We start from the raw sequence: 16358 nt of genomic DNA on the forward strand, positions 1-16358 counted from the left end.
GGAAGTTCTCAAGTGAATATATATAGAACCTGCACTTTGGTCTAAAGATTGTACTGCATAAATCTAGAAGGAATGCATGGGGTTTTGTGAAAAGATGTAGAGTTTACTTATCTGTTCAGATATTGTGACTCAAGAGTGTGGGGGCAGCTGCCAAGAGAGCTAGGAGACAAGAGTCCGGGTTGGCAGGGAGAATGCCCAGTAAACAGGAGAGGGTTGTGTCTTTCCCTGCACTCCCAGGCTCAGCCTGGCGACTTGGGGTCAGTTTGGGGTTCTCTACTTAACTGCATAAATTTTTAAGTGTTTAAAATTGGAGATCATTCAAAGACAAGTGGTTAGAATGAAGAGAAAACTTGAAACCATGTTTACATAAGGAAGAGCTGAAGGAACTGGGGATGTTTATTCTGGAGAAGAGGGTACAGAATTACTGTCTTAACAGACATAAAGGGCTGTCATGTGAAAGAAAAGTTAGATTTATTCTGCTGGCTCTGGAGGGCAGAATAAGGCCAGTGGGGCAGATTTTGGGTCAGTATAGAAATAACTTTCTTCTGGTTACAATGTCCCTGAAAGGAGTGAACTGCTTCCAAAAGTAGAAACTTTGGATAGCAAAGGCAGATGGTTTGTTGTGCCTAGGTAGATGGTGACTATTGTATAAAGAATCCTAGGAAAGTCCCACAAAACTGGACTGGGGATCTTCAGAGTCCTCACAACTCTAAGATTCTGTTTCTATAGCTTACCATCTCTCTGTCCAGCAAACATATTCCTGGCCACCCTCTATTTATCAACCACAGGGCTAGGAGTGCAGTGAACATGGAAACCAAATGTGTATTCAGTGACCAAAGCACAGACAGGGTGGAAGTGCTATGATAGAAATGGGGCATGAGATCTCTGAAGATTCATGACTACAATCCTTGGATCGAAGTGTCTGAGCTGAGTCATTAGGTGGAAGATAGCCCATCAAAGTGTGGTTAAAAGAGCACTGCCATGGAAGAACCAAGAGTGTACAGAGGCCTATAGGTGCAGGTGGATAGAAAGAGAATAAAGTGGAGAAGGAGCTGGAGTAGGAAGTATCTTATATACTAGCCTGATCATAAGGTTTTAGGAGTTCAAATTTAGGAATAACCTTATCTGATTTGCATATTTGACAGGTGGCTCGACTGATAAGTTTGAAGTGGAGTAGTGTTAACAGTAAAGTTTCCTAGGGGCCCCTTAGGTTTCTTACCTCTGATATAAGGGGCTTGGACTGTTCTCTAATATTCCATGAGAGTAAATTCATTCAGTATCCTCCTTTGTAATTTCACTTTGATTATCAAGCCCTTGGGACTCTGGGTGCCGATGGAGTCACATTGACAATATCACCCATATTTCATTGATGCTTCCTTGTGCTTCTTGGGACTTCCAGACTTCCAGTAAATAGTGAATGACGCAGACTCTTGTGTTTCACAAAATCACTCTCGAAATAAGATCCTCTAGTTTCTGTCTGTAACCCCAAAACTTTGGACCATTAGTTAAGATAGCAGGGTTTTTCTGTCCATTGCATTTTCCCCCAAGGGATGTGAAGGTCCTCCTTAGCCAGTTCTCCTTTAGCAAAAAGGTAAGATAAAATGAACTACAATCCTGGCAACTTCTCCTTCTACGTCACTAAACATAACTATTGCTGACGTGATCATTGTTATGAATTAATTACACCTGGTACAGGGCTAAATGTCTCTAACATACCATCTATTTAATCACTTCAGCCCTTGGAAGTACAGACTATTAGTATTCCCATTTGTGAATGGGGATGAGGCTAAAAGGAATTAAGTAACTTGCTTAAGCTCAAAGAGATGACAGCAAACCAAGCTGGTCTGTAGTATTCCAGATACCCAGTTTTTATCAAGTCCCTAACACTTGGACATCCACTAACTCATAACCTGTGTAACTGAATGGTGAACTTATAGAGGTTCATTTATCATCTTTGTATAAATTCAAAATTCACTTTTGCATCCAGGGCTGGGAAGAAACAGTGGATGCTGCTATTTCCCACCTCTTGAAGACCTGCCTGTCGAAGAGTTCAAAGGAACAGGCTTTGAGCCTCGGCAGCCAACTGAACATGCCCAAAGACACAAGCCGACTGAAGAAACATATCACCTTGCTCTGCGATAGATTAGCCAAAGGTGGACGTCTCTGCTTAAGTACTGACTCAGCAGCCCTGCAGACTGTGGTCATGCCAGGTAAGAGCTTTGTCCATGCGCCCAAAACATAACTGTACTTTACTCAAATTAATGGAATGTGCCTGTTTTTGTATTTGGGGCTTACATTTCATATTAAAATGATGATAGGTAAGAAAATTGCTTTCACATTTCCCCTCAGATATCCTAGGCTCTTGGAGTGACCATTTGGATAAATGTTTTTGGGTATTTGCTTCCTAGACTTTTCTAGAATGGTATGGCTCTGTTCCTCTGCCTTTAAATATGTGATCCATTTTTTTACTTCTAATCAATAAAAAATGGTTTCATGAATAAAACTTTTCCTCAGTGTGATCTCTTGATACCATATTTCATAAATCTAAGCAGCATAATACAAACAGCTAATGGAATCCAGATGAGTCCCATCCTTTCTGCTATTTGTATGCATTGTGGTCATCAGAATAAGGGGAAGAGACAAAGAAAAAGTGGGGTCAGGAGACATGAGCAGGCTCCTATGGGCCAGGGAGGAAAGAGACCTAGCTTGCCCCTGCATGAGTTGCCAGTGATGACGATGGGCATCCAAGTCCGCTCTCCCTACCATAAGGGGGGCTGAACTATCAACGGTGGTGCCCTTGGATTCTTAGGGCAACAGCTCCCAAGTCCAGCTTCCCTCTTCTTAGCATCTCTTTTTATGATGGCACCAGGGAGGATAAAATAAGTAGATTATTCAATGCAGCAGCTGTGGCACCCAATTTTTCTTAAATCACAGACCATCATGCTTCTCATTAGTCTATTCAGGTTTTCTGTTGCTTCCTGAATCAGTCTTAAAAAGTTGTATGATTATAATTATTTGTTAATTTTTTTCTAGATTTTTTAATTTGTTGTCTCTTGTTACCATTTTTAGCTAGAAATTTATCTGATTTAAGAATGGCTGCCTCTTTTTTAGGGCTCTATTTACTTGTAGGATAGTTTTACAACCTTTTGCTTTGAGTTTATGTTTATCTTTGGAGCTCAGGTAGATCTTTTGGAGATACCAGAAACTGGGCTTTGTTTGTTTTTTCTGAATCAACCAGCCACTCTGTGCTTTTTTTGTTGGTGAGGTCAGTGCATTTACATTTAGGATTATTATTGATATATTGAAGGAATGCTAGTGCTACTTTGTCTTTAGTTTTTTAATTTTATTTGCATATTTCCTTTTCCAATTTATTTTGGGCTTTCTTTTCTTTAAGGGAAGGTCTAATGTTGACAAACTGCTTCAGCTTTTGTTTGTCTGGGAAGATCTTTATTTCTCCCTCATATCTGAAAGTGAGTCTTTTAGGATATATGTAATATTCTTGGCTGACAGTTTTTATCTTTGAGCATTTTGAATATATTGTTCCAGTCTTTCCTGTCCTAGTGGGTGAGGAAACGTGAGTTCAGACTAGAGCATCTGCTCTACTCATATCTTTCCCGAGGACCCATGGAGCAGCCAAGCTTCTCCACACTGTGACGTCCTCATTCGAAGGTGTGTGCCTCTACACTACCTCCATCCTTCCCTCCCCAGAGAGAGCTAACAGCCCTGTTGTCTGTGCCCCACCTCAGGCCACAACCTCCAGGATCTTCTCTCCACCCACCTACTGGTTGATGAAATGTGAAGCTCTTGAGCATCATCTCTGTTCAAGTCTGCACTGGTCCCCGATGCCCAAGGATCCTCAGTTCCTCTCCCTAACTGCAGGGTTCTCTTAGTCCACTGTCCCTCCAGTTCAGTGCTAGTTGCTCTTCTTGATAGTGAAGCTAGGAACTTCTTCTGTCTCCATCTTAGTAACTACTGGTCTATCTTCAGGAAATGGCCAGGTATGGAGGAGACCCATAACCTTGCCCAGATACTGCTACTGCATTGGTGCTTTCACAGCAGGAGGCTACTTTGCTGTTCCAAGAGCTTCAGCCAGTGGGGACCAGGCCCTGTCACTTGCTCTACGGACCAGGCCCTATAACTGCTGCCTCTGTGTTAGCACCTCTTTGAGCTAGGCCTCTCTCACTGCTGGGACCAGTTGTGTCTGTGCCACCAAGAGCATTTCTAATATGGCTTTTGGAAAGGAAATGCCTTTCCAGATAGTAACAGTTCTAACAATGTTGTCTTTATTTTGGGCCTCTTCATCATGCTGTTGTTGCCACCTTTCTAACTGGACCTTCAATCTCTATTTGTCTGTCTTCTGTCCACTATTAAAGGATTATTTTCATAAAGAAATAAATATTTAAGCTTGATGAGATTATAAATGAAAAATATTCACCTTAGTCTGTATTCAGTATGTGACTCTCCCTCCCTCCTTGCTTGTTAGCAAAACAAAGAAGACTTGAGGGAGAAGGACATGCATATAAAAGAGAAAACTTAAAAAGAAAATGAGCTCTGATTAGCTGGTGTATCTGTCAGTTCAAGCCACAGCAGCCCCACCTTCTCTCCACCATCCCATGGAGTCCTCATTAGGAACAGCCATTTAGGAGTCCATGTGCACATCTCGAGAGAAGAGCTGCTCGCTTAATCACACTGATTGATTATGGAATGTCAAACATTTTTCAAAAATAACTAGACTTGGAAGCAACTCGGTGACTGTGTCTGTATAAGCCCTTGATGTAAAATTTTAAATGTAGGGAAGAGAAGGAACAGAGAAAAGGAGGAAGAGATGGCAGGAAGAAGAAATGAAAGAAGATGGAAAATGTGTTTGTTCACAAACCAGGAGTCTTTGAATCAAAGTGTGCATCTCATTCCTAGCCTAGCTGAGTCCATTCCACTGTGAAGATTGCAGCTGTGCACATCTGTGCTTTTCTGTCACAGTGTCACAGTCCTGATCGCTTGCTTTTACTTACTAATGGCCCACTTTGTGACTCTGGTTGAGGGTCTCTCCCTCCCACATGGCGTGGTCTATTCATGATACTGAACTTTTAAAAATTCTCGGTGCTTTTTGTCACTAACATGTTTCATTATTGCCAATAATAGCTTTCTTCCCTAGAAATCAGCTCTTTTCACCACTTATTTCTGGATTTAGCATCTTGTAGAGCTAGAAGAGACATAGAAGTATTGCTGAAGTCAGGAAAGACTAGATATCTTGCTCAGTTACATGGTTACTGGAAGGTTTGGGTCTAGAATCGAGATTTCTTCACCCGCTGTGCCTCCCTCTAGACAATACAGACCACAATGGTACAAATACATTTCTGGCTAGAGCTTGTTCCTGTGGAAGCTATTCTCAATCTGGCCTTCTTTTCACTGAAATTGGTCTAGCTGTTGGAAGGAAAAGAGCAGAATAGTTTCACATTTTTTTTTTCTTTGCTATGAGGAATCTGTGAAATATTTCACCTTATATTTGTTTTGTGCTTAAATTTTATTGTCTGCATGACATGATATGATTATCACAGAGATTATAAGAAAAAAATGTGACTAGCTGCTTCAAACCAATAATTGTACAATTTAGTGTTAGTTTAACTGTAACAATTATTTCAGAATATGTGAAGGTAAAGTGGCCTGGTAGAAAGGAGTGGATTTCTGAATACATAACATTTCAACATATTTCACAGACATGAACCTTTTTTAATAGCCGGGCAGGAACTCAGAAATCATCTAGTTCGTCTCCCTCACTTTACAGCTGAGGTAACCAAGGCCTAGGAAGATGAAGTGACTTGGTGGTTGATATTAAAAGGCGGGAGTGTGTGTAATTTTACCATGTTCCCTATTAAACTGCAGATGGATAAACATCTTAGAATAAAAAACCCTTGGTCCTTTCTAGCCTCATGACTTTATGAGTCCGGCACATTGGATGTGCCCTTTCTTAGCTCCAGTAAAGGCCATGATGACAGCATCCTCCCTGGCATCCAGAGTTTGAAAAGCTTTTCCACTGGGAATTACCTTATGGATTTCTTTGCCTCACATTTCTCCTGCTTGCCTTTATCAAAACCTTCTGACTGTCAGGTTTAGGCTAATTTTTCTGGGTGGGTTCTTTTATTGCAGGACCATCAAACTTAACATTTCTCTTATATGTAGCTGACATCATTTTTCTGGGGGATTTTACTTCTAAGGAATCCACTTTCAATAATGTCTGTTTTCTAATCTGAGCTGTTGCATTCTCCCCTTAGAGCAAGAGTCACAGAGGGCCCACCAGAGTAGTGGTTTTGAATAATCTGAATGCGTTATCACACAGATTGGTTGCCTGCTTCCTCTTGTGATATTTCAGAAATTTGCCTTAGATTGCCAGAGGCTTCCTTTTATGACCTCACTGTCTAGGACAATTTTTTAGTGGGCCTACTCACAGCTAAGACTTGAATCTCTCAAGCACATATGCAAAACTTAATGCATTGCGGGTGGGCCTAACTTGTGATATTTGGAGATGAATAATTTTTAACCTCCTGAAGACTGGGGCTTTGATCACCTCTTTATGGTGTTTCAAATGTTATGCCATCTAGGTGATGCTTTGCCTACTTGGTGGACTGGGTCAGTGGTGGCCCAACCAATGGAACTTTAGAGAGCAAAGGTGTGGACCTCATAACTGGGCAGACAGAACAAGATGGACAAAGGAAAGAGCTTAGAGACAATCCAGGCTGGTCAAATGCTTCAAGTGATTATACTCTAAATGCTATCAAATTTGTCAGAAGTCATAATGAACCATAGCTTCAGTTGTATTTTCTTCGGCACCACCAGATTCTTTGACCAAACAGAAGCCAAAGTGGGGGCAAAAAGGAAGTAAAAAATGTTTGATAAATAAGATGAATATTTTCATAGTTATGCTGTTTAAAAAACCTACTTTCAATGTGGTATAGACCACCCAAGAATTAGTATTTTGTACATCTTTAACTGGGTAGAAGAAAGTAGAGATTTTAAATCTGAAGAAGGTATCTTTTTTATTCTTTTGGGAGATATATTTGAAAGTCCCACTTTCCAGTATTTTTAACTTGAGTTCATAACCTTTCATCTTAAGACTTTGATGTTATTTTGAGGCTATTTCCAAATGACTCATATCAACAGATTGTAAATTTAGCTCTGGGATTTCACTTAGATGCTTAATAAGACATTTGATGGTGACTTTCATATAATCATTTATTTTATTATTTATTATTATTTCATATAGACTTTCATATAGAATTTAGTTTTAGTTTTAAATTTTATTTGAATTTTCCTAAGTGTGAAGTCATGAATTAGGGATATTTAGACACATTCAATATAGGAAAAGCCTCAGGAAAAAAAATCTTTTCTTTTTTAAAAAATTTCTCTCAAACCCTACACCCTGCCTCTGGCAGCCAACAATCTGTTCTCTGTATCTGTAAGCTTGTTTTGTTTATAAAGTTCACATATAGGTGAGATCATATAATATTTGCCTTTCTCTGTCTAACTTATTTCACTTAGCATAATGCTACTGAGGTCCATCTATGTGTTACAAATGGCAAGATTTAATTCTATTTTTAAGAATGCATACTATTGCATTGTATATGGAATGGGGTGTGTGTGTGTGTGTGTGTGTGTGTGTGTGTGTGTAAAATCATGTTTTCTTTATCCATCTACTGTTGGACACTTAGATTGTTTCTAAACTTGGCTATTATAAATAATGCTACCATGAAGTTGGAGCTCCCTATACCTTGTGGGTTAGTATTTTCATTTTCTTCAGATAAATACTCTGAGGTGGAATTGATTGATCATATGGTAATTCTAGTTTTAATGTTTTAAGAGACTTCTTCACTGTTTTCCATAATGACTGCATTAATTTACATTTCTGCCAACAGTGCACAAAGGTTTCCTTTTCTCCTTGCTAACACTTGTTCTTATCTTTTTAATAATTACCATTGTAATAGACATGAAGTGATAATTGTGGTTTTCATTTTTGTTTTTCTGATAACAAGTGATGTTGAACATCTCACATACCTGTTGGCTATCTATATCTCTTTGGAAAAAAATGTATGTCAGATCTTACACCCATTTTTTAAAATTTAATTTTGAAATTTTTATTTATTTTTTGATTGAGTTTATTGTAATATTTTAAAAGGTTAATAATTTTCTAAAGAATTCTCTTACTATTTGAGTCTTTTCTCAGATTGCCTCCATTTTCCCAAAGTTCCATCTGATAGTTAAAATTCTGTCTCCTTTTCTTTTTTTTTCAGATTTGTTTTTATTTATTCTACTTTTCTTATGCTTTTTTAAAAATTTGAATAGGGCCTCCCCTGGTGGCGCAGCAGTTGAGCGCTGGGCTGCACAGCCCGCAGCCTCTGCAGCGCCAATTTGATCCCAGGCTGCAGTGCGAGGGTCCCACAGGGCCCCCAGAGCTCTCCTGCTGCGCCTGCTGCTCCAACTCAGCAGTGTATTTCTTCAGTCTACCTGTTCTGTTCCCTGCTCTGGCTCTGGTGAATTCTCTCACCCTCCCACGCTTCTGACTGTACCCAGTGCTTGCATAAATAAATAAATAAATAAATAAATAAATAAATAAATAAATAAATCTTTAAAAAATTTTTTTTGAATACTTATTTTTGCTACTGAATTGTATGAGTTCTTATATATTCTAGATACTAACTCATTAACAGATATATGCTTTGCAATTATTTTCTCCCATTCAGTAGGTTACCATTTCATTCTGTTGGTGCTTTGCTGTGCTGCCTTCTGGACCTATTTTTCCTACACAGAATATATTTTATCTATTAAAAATTAGAGAGTGAGTACCAAGGTAGGAAAATACTTTTGTGAAGTCAATTTGACATCAGAAGTACATGGTTTCCAGAGCTAGGTTGGCTCTTGTCCAGTTGTATGATATAGCACATGTTTCCTAGCTTGTCTATTTCTCTGCTTTATCAACTACAAATAGGAATAATAATGTTACTTTATTATAGAATGTTGGCTAAATTAAATATAGCAGTACAGAGAAAATACGTAGAGTGCCAGACACATAGCACATTCTCACTAAATGTAAGCTCCTATGAATAATTATAAACACTAATGTCATATCTCAAATTTTCTGGTGAGAACTTAACAAAAGGATTCTAGAGTTTAAAGAGTAAAACTATAAGATCAGACAAGTAATTTTTAAGAAAGGAAAGTGTAAAATTTCCCTTTGCCGAATACTTGTTATAAAGTTAACAGTAAATGGCAATATTGCTATTATTAAAAGAGAGTTGTGCATCAAGATAGAAAGTTTCAGAACAGGGGCCTCCCCTGGTGGTGCAGCAGTTGAGCACTGGGCTGTGAAGCTGCCCGCAGCCTCTGCAGCACTGGTTCGATCCCCGGCCGCCAGTGAGGGTCCCACGTGGTGTGACAGACCTCTCCTGCCACGCCCCCTGCTCTCCTCAGCAGTGTATTTTGTCACTCTTGCTGTTCTGTTCCCCGCTCTGGCTCTGGTGAATTCTCTCACCCTCCTGTGCATCTGACTGTACCCAGTGCTTGTGTAAATAAATAAATAAATCTTAAAAAAGAAAAAAAAAAGTAAGTTTCAGAACAGATTGAAGTATAGAAGATTTGAGACTAATTGGTATCAGGAGCTATTGAAACAGGCACCAACATTTCATTGTTTTCATTGGGGAAGCAAAAGAGGTGTTTGAAAAATTAGTAAAATTAGCAATATGTTTTATCATATATTTGCTAAAATTTATGTTATACCTACAATTAGTATGCTGATTCTTCAATTCAACCATGAAAGAATTACATGGTGCTTTTGTTTTGCTTCTAGCATGATGATACATGCTCTAATTTGATGCTAAGATCACCTTTTACAAAGAGAGTCCTTTTTAGGAAAAAATATTCCAAGAAATCCTCCATTTTCTTAGGGGACCTCCCTCCTTAATACATGCTTTATTTATTTTTAAATTAAGTTTATGTATTTTCTTACATCATCCATTTTTGTACAATATTTGATTTCTCCCCTTAGGTGTTAGGGGATCTTTGTGAATCCTTTCAAATTCAGATAATTTTCTTCAGAAACATTTACTATGTCATGATCCTTGTCACTCTTCTCTTCATTGTTACCTGGACTGACTGCCCTCTTTTCACTGGTCCCTGTCCATGCAAGTGATAAGAGTGGTTCCCTAATGGCACTTTAACTGTATTATCTTGCCTCAGTTGCAAGATTTGTAGTTTCTCTCTGCAGCCAGTTTATGGTATGTTTGCAACAGTTTCCATAGTCAGTGAGAGATGAACCCATATATATGTACAATGGAATACTACTCAGTGATCAGAAAAGATAAACTCATGCTATTTGTAGCAACGGATGGAGCTGGAAGTGATTATGCTAAGCAAAATTAGCCAGAAGGAGAAAGATAAATGCTGAATGGTGTAATTTATATGTAGAATACAGAGAATCCAAACAAAGGATCAGAGAAGACAAACTTTAAAACCAATCTTGAAAGCTGACCATTGAACAGAGGTATCCAGAGGAGTAGTGGGCAGGGACGAGAACATGGTGGGGAGAGAGAACAGTGGACTATGGTGGAGGCCTACGAGTGCTTTGGTGAGTGATGTGCTATGGTGACTACACCTGAAGGGGGAGACCCTATAGATACAGAGTAGTAAAGTGATGCAAATCAATGGTTTTTCAATAAAAAATTAAAAAAAAAAAGTTGACAGCATGTGGGGATTCCTCCAGTGATAAATGTGGAAAGATATAGAGTAGAGACTAATTTTATAAGTGGTCATTTAGCTTTTCAGTGGATGTCTTTGTGTTGTGCTTTTGCTTTTTTAAGATTATAATTGGGATAACTCAAACTTCTGGAGTAGGAGAATCCACCCCCACTAACCCCAATTATATAAGTGACATTAATTAATAACACTGCATATGTTTTAGGAGTACACATTCACACCTTTTCAAGTGTATGTGACCACACCACGCCCACCAAAGTATAAATATACCAGTATTGGTATACCGATATACCAAAATACCAAAGTACCAATCAACCCAAAGCCACAGTCAGTTGGACCCCTGCCACCCCTTGCTGCCACCACTCCCTCTGTTAACCTCAATTCTGTAGTCTGAATCCCAAGTACAATCCATTTTAAAAGCTTTCACTATATTACTATTGCATTATTAATTGCCATATATTGTTATAATATCCTTTTGTCAATCATGTAAACTATTTCTGATTTTAGTTTGATAATTGTTTAGTGAATGCTCTTTTAGCTAAATCTGTGAACATTCATGCTGAATTTATACTTTTCTAGGAGTATGAATTTCTTTAAGAAATAGAGACCTGGATATGTTACTTCCCTGCTAAAAAGATTTTAGTTTCCTGTTATCTACCACATTAAATAAAAAATCCTAAACCTGAAATACAATTTTCATATTAAAGAGACCCACATTATTTTTCTCTTATTTCCTACACTTTCTTCCTTAAGACCCTTTTTTGATGTTTAATTACTCAGTATTTTCTAGATATACTATGCATTACAAGCGTCTATTAAATAGTTTCCTTGACTTGGGTCAGTGGTAAGGTTACCTGCCACTAATTATGAAGGCCTGGCTAAAATGATGTTCCACAAAGCATTCCCTGGGTAATGTGCTTCAGTTCAAATACAGTGAGCTTGAGATGATGAAGATACATCCAAGAAGAGAATAATATGTGTCAACCACTGGATCTGAGGAATTTTAGCTTAAGGGGAAGCTTGAAGTTTGCAAAGCAGATTTTAGTATCCTCAGCTTAGAGTTCATCATTACAACTCTGCAGTTGGATGATTTTCTGTAGGAGTGATGATATAAGGAAGGGATTTGTGACTTAGTTGCAGAGCCAGTGGACAAAAGGTGGATTCTATATGGAAATGTGATTTTCGAGAAATCCCCTGAAGAGGTGGTATCAGTACTATAAAGAACAGAAAGAGGAAAGTAAAGATCCTCTGTAACTGGAAGGAAAAAAAATAGATGGAAGAAGAAGTAGGCTATGATCAGCATTTTTCAAAAAGTTAGAGAGGTTTGGAGGTCAAGGGTTGGGGCAAGGTAACTGTGCTAAAATCCAACATTCATCTTAAATAGGAAGTATTGAGGAATAATATGGAATATAAATTAACTGCATAGAATTAGTATTTTGGGAAAGGAAAACCAGAACCTATCAATAGTTGTAAATTCCAACAAGTTGAAGATGTTTGGTAATTTAAAAAGGAAACACTTAATGGACTCCTCCACATGAGCATTGGATTTTTATAATAATCTGTGTGTGTGTGTGAAAAGGACTGAATGGTGAAGTGATAAATAAAAGTTGATTTGTAATAGCCACTGTGGGAAGGACAAACTCAACCATTTAGTAATTGTGCAGCTACTTACTCTTTTGGAAACATAGTTTTCGCACTTGAAATATTGAGATAACTGCCTGTTTTGAAGCAACATATTCTTTCAAAATTGTTTTGAAAAGAAAATTATATAGTATAAGAAAAGAAAGCATTCATTTATTAATAGGGTGCTCACCCTTACCCATTGTAATAGGAATTCATAATGGAATGAATGGAAAGTTAGTGAAAGAATATTTGAATCCAGGATTAGAGTTGGATTTGACAGGAGAAGCAATTAAGAGTAACTATAGGGGAATGTCCACCATCAAAGAACTAACAGAATAACATTCTCCTTGTGTGTACTTAGCAAATACTTGTTGATAGACAAGCTGGCTGGTTACTAATTACAATGTGATGACCAAAGCCCAGTTTCTTGGAAGTTGGGTTGTTAATACAGGAATAGAATACCAGGGGAGTTTTAGGAATTTCCTTCTCTGCAGATGTTTAAACTAATGTGTATACTCAACAGTCTAAGGGTGATTTGGGCTAAGTCCTGCCTGAAAGCAGGGGGATAAATTAAATAACTTTTAAAGGACATCACTATTTCTAATTTTTTAGTTGTGTCATGTGGACAAATCTATAAAATTCTCCTTTTTACCCCCACCCAACTATAATTGCCTTTACTTTGGACTCTTAAGGCATATTATGATGGAAGCAACCTTGTGTAATTTTCAGTATCCATAAAATTGCTTATTCTTTTGTCCAAAAGACTATCTCCATAGCGCTGGACCTCTCTCAGGAAGATATTTATCTCTGAGGTTTTGTACTATTTAAAAACTAACTTCTCTCACACATTCTACTGACATTTGGGCTGTTTTATCTTCAAATATGGGGACAAAAAGTTGGTATTTATTCCAGCAGTTACTGGTATGAAGGGATTTCTACAGAGTCACCACAAACTTGTAATACATTTGCTTCCAGTTTTCTTCCCCTCAAGTTTTTTTTTAATTTTATATATTTTTTACATCATTTGTCATTTTTGTATAATGTATGCATTTTCATTTTCATCTTGATTATAGTCCCTGTATAATTCCCACCACCCTTGTTTTGATCCTACTCCCTTCTCTCCCCCTGTAGTGTTTCTCTGCTTTATAGTTGCTGGTTGATTTTGATTTTTACTTTATTATAATTAGTGTTTTTCCTGATCCCTTATTTAGGTATTTTCTAGATTCCTGCTATGAGTGAGACCCTCAAGTTTTAGTCCCACCCCAACTTCTAGTTTTAGTCCCACCCCCAGGATGGAGCTATCTTCAATAGTTAAATTCTACAGATTCATTTCAAAGTTGTAATAAACACACTTCCTGCTATTTCTGTCCTCCCTTTGCCTCCCCCACTAGTATCCTCATTTCTGCAGTCATATTTCTAGGGTATTCTTTGGTTCAGTTTTGTGATTTTCTTTGCTTTGTTTCTCTGTGTTCCACATGAGAATGAAATAAAAACATCCAGGATTTATCTTTCTTTTTCTGATTTATTTTCACTTAACATAATCCCCTTCAATTGCATTCACTTTTCTTTAGGTTTTTAAGGTGCCTGGATAAAGTATCATTGCTTAAAAGCAATTTATCAATCATTTACTTATGTCAGACAGTCATTAAAACTTACATTGCATTACTTTTAGTTAACAATTTTAAATACATGCAGAATGAGAATATCCACTGATAATGGGGCAGACCCAATGATTTGACCCATTCCTATGACTTAATCATTTTTAATTCTGGCCAGTACATCTGGTCTAAAATAGGAGTGACGCTACTTACATTGCACAGTCTCAATAAGCACAAATGATGTTCTCCCAGTTTGAACTGTCATGCTGAATGGAGCCAGGTTCATGCCACCAACCTTTTACAGGATCTTTTCATACTAAACTTTAAAAAAACTCCATTTTTAATATGGTTATTCAAATAAATTTTTTGGAATCGTCAATGTATGATTTATACATAATGTGCATATTTCTTAAATAATTAAAAATTAAAATGAAAAATTCTCATTTCTGGTGGTTCTCAAAGCATATAAATATGCAGCTTTTAAAAGTAATAAAACATCATTAGTTGTATTTCTCTGTATAGTGTGTCTCGACTATGTTTTTAAAAATGTAGCATTTTGGTTTTTAAATGTTTAATTTTTTATTTAAAAATAACTATTTTGATTAGCTAGAATTTTTTATTTCCTTCAAGTCTGCTTTCTGAGTCATACTCCAGTGTCATGTGGAAAATGTTACCCAAAATAAAGTGATGTCACTCTCTAGCTTTCAGAAACCATGATTTATGCTAATACCAATAGGATGATTTTTATTTAGTACAGGTGTTTGCAAGTTGGTTGCGCTAAGATTTTTTTTGGCATTTTTAAAAAATAGGCTTGGAAGCATAAAGGAAGGAGCTAATACTAGTGAATAGCGTGGCCAGGAACGTGAGGCTCCTGCTTACTGTAGCACTATAGTTAAGAGAAAATCCAGTGGCAGGTTTTAAGGAGTCAGGTGTAAAAGTCTGGTGGGTTTCGAGGAAAAACAAATAAGGTTCCATGTAGCACACCTTGTCAACAAGGCATTTAGTCAGTATATGTGACAGTGTACTTTTGCAAGTATATTATTTGATTTTGTTACCTACTCTTATTTTTTATGAGAAAAAAAAATCTTTCAAATTTAAATACAATGTCAGACTGGTAATGTTTAAACTTAATATGTTAACTCATGGAAAATAATTTATACCTTTTGTGCTTTATATATTTATAAATTATAAATATATAATTTTTAATATACATTATTATAAAATATAAACATACATTATTTCCATTGAAAAACATGTTCTATACCAAACCAAGATTTAGATTCCAAGGTGAAATTTGTTGAGTTCTTACTGTGTACCAGGCACTGTTCTAGGTAGTAGAAGCACAGTGATAAATCAGACAGACACAATCCCTGCCCTCATGGAGCTTACTGTTTGGCCGAGGGCAGGCAATCCACAGGGAAATGAATTTCAGTCAGTGAAAATGCAGTGCAGGGGAAGGGGAAAGAGTGTCAGCTTTAAATTATTTGTGCCTGCCTACCTCTATCTTATGACCAAAGCCTCTCTCTCTTTTTCTTCATTTAGTGAAGTGGAAGATGGTGTATTTTATTTTTAAGATAGATTCCTGTGTGATAGATTATTTTTAAGATAGATTCCTACTTAAAATAATTCTAAGTTTGGTTATATAATATTACTATTACTATTATTTGGCCCCTATAGTTTTCAGTTTTCCAATGAAAGAATGCGCTTCAATTTTCTGAAAAGAGTCCCAGGTAATTCTTGAGTAGTATCGCTAGTGATCATTAAAACATTTTGTACCATAAACATGTTGTATTATTTTCATCCTATCTTTATTTTGAGTTTATTCTTATTTGTATGGAATAGCGTCAGTCATTATTAGATGTCTACTTTGTTGGTAACAGCTTCCTAGACTATGACATCTCTGAGGATAGAGATTGTCATTCATTTCCATATCCCTAGAATATGATACAATTGGAACACATAAGATGCTCAACACATTCTGTGGAAATAGCTTGAATTTATCTGAACGTTATCTCTTCCCTTTCTCAATTTCTACTCCTTCCTACCCTCACCTGCCAGGACATCCTTGCCACTTCTGTCTGCCCTCTACTAGGTTTTTTTATTGTTTTGCCTTGTGGAACCCTGTGAATTTTTTTATCCTGAATTTCTTGCAGCTTCAAGTCCTAACAAATTTATGGCTATTCTTGGATCTATTAGGGACTGGAAATGACTGATAAAACGAATCATAAGACAGACCTAATAGCATCTATTATCTTTCATGCTGTGTGACTTCACCAGGGTCCTCTGCTAGTTAGAGTTCTGCTTGTTTTTGATTGATTCCCTATCTCATTCCCAACAGAAATTAATTCTTGTTATTTTGCTCAGGGTTTAACCTCTTCTTCTCCCCCTCAATTGTGC

General features: G+C 37.2%; 1 protein-coding gene across 4 annotated transcripts in view; it reads left to right on the plus strand.

Annotated features, from left to right (window-relative positions):
* Positions 1-16358, plus strand: part of BBS9 (Bardet-Biedl syndrome 9) — a 345679-nt gene that overhangs the window by 283093 nt on the left and 46228 nt on the right. For 3 of the 4 annotated variants that reach the window (XM_054692462.1, XM_054692461.1, XM_054692464.1), the window contains exon 21: positions 1988-2210. In XM_054692462.1, coding sequence (XP_054548437.1) covers positions 1988-2210 — 223 coding nt within the window. Of the gene's footprint in view, positions 1-1987; positions 2211-16358 lie in introns of those variants that run through there. The other variant, XM_054692463.1, reaches the window with a different exon arrangement.

This window comes from Talpa occidentalis, unplaced genomic scaffold (assembly GCF_014898055.3).
Source record: "Talpa occidentalis isolate TD23 unplaced genomic scaffold, MPIMG_talOcc4v2.1, whole genome shotgun sequence".
Classification (NCBI taxonomy): domain Eukaryota; kingdom Metazoa; phylum Chordata; class Mammalia; order Eulipotyphla; family Talpidae; genus Talpa; species Talpa occidentalis.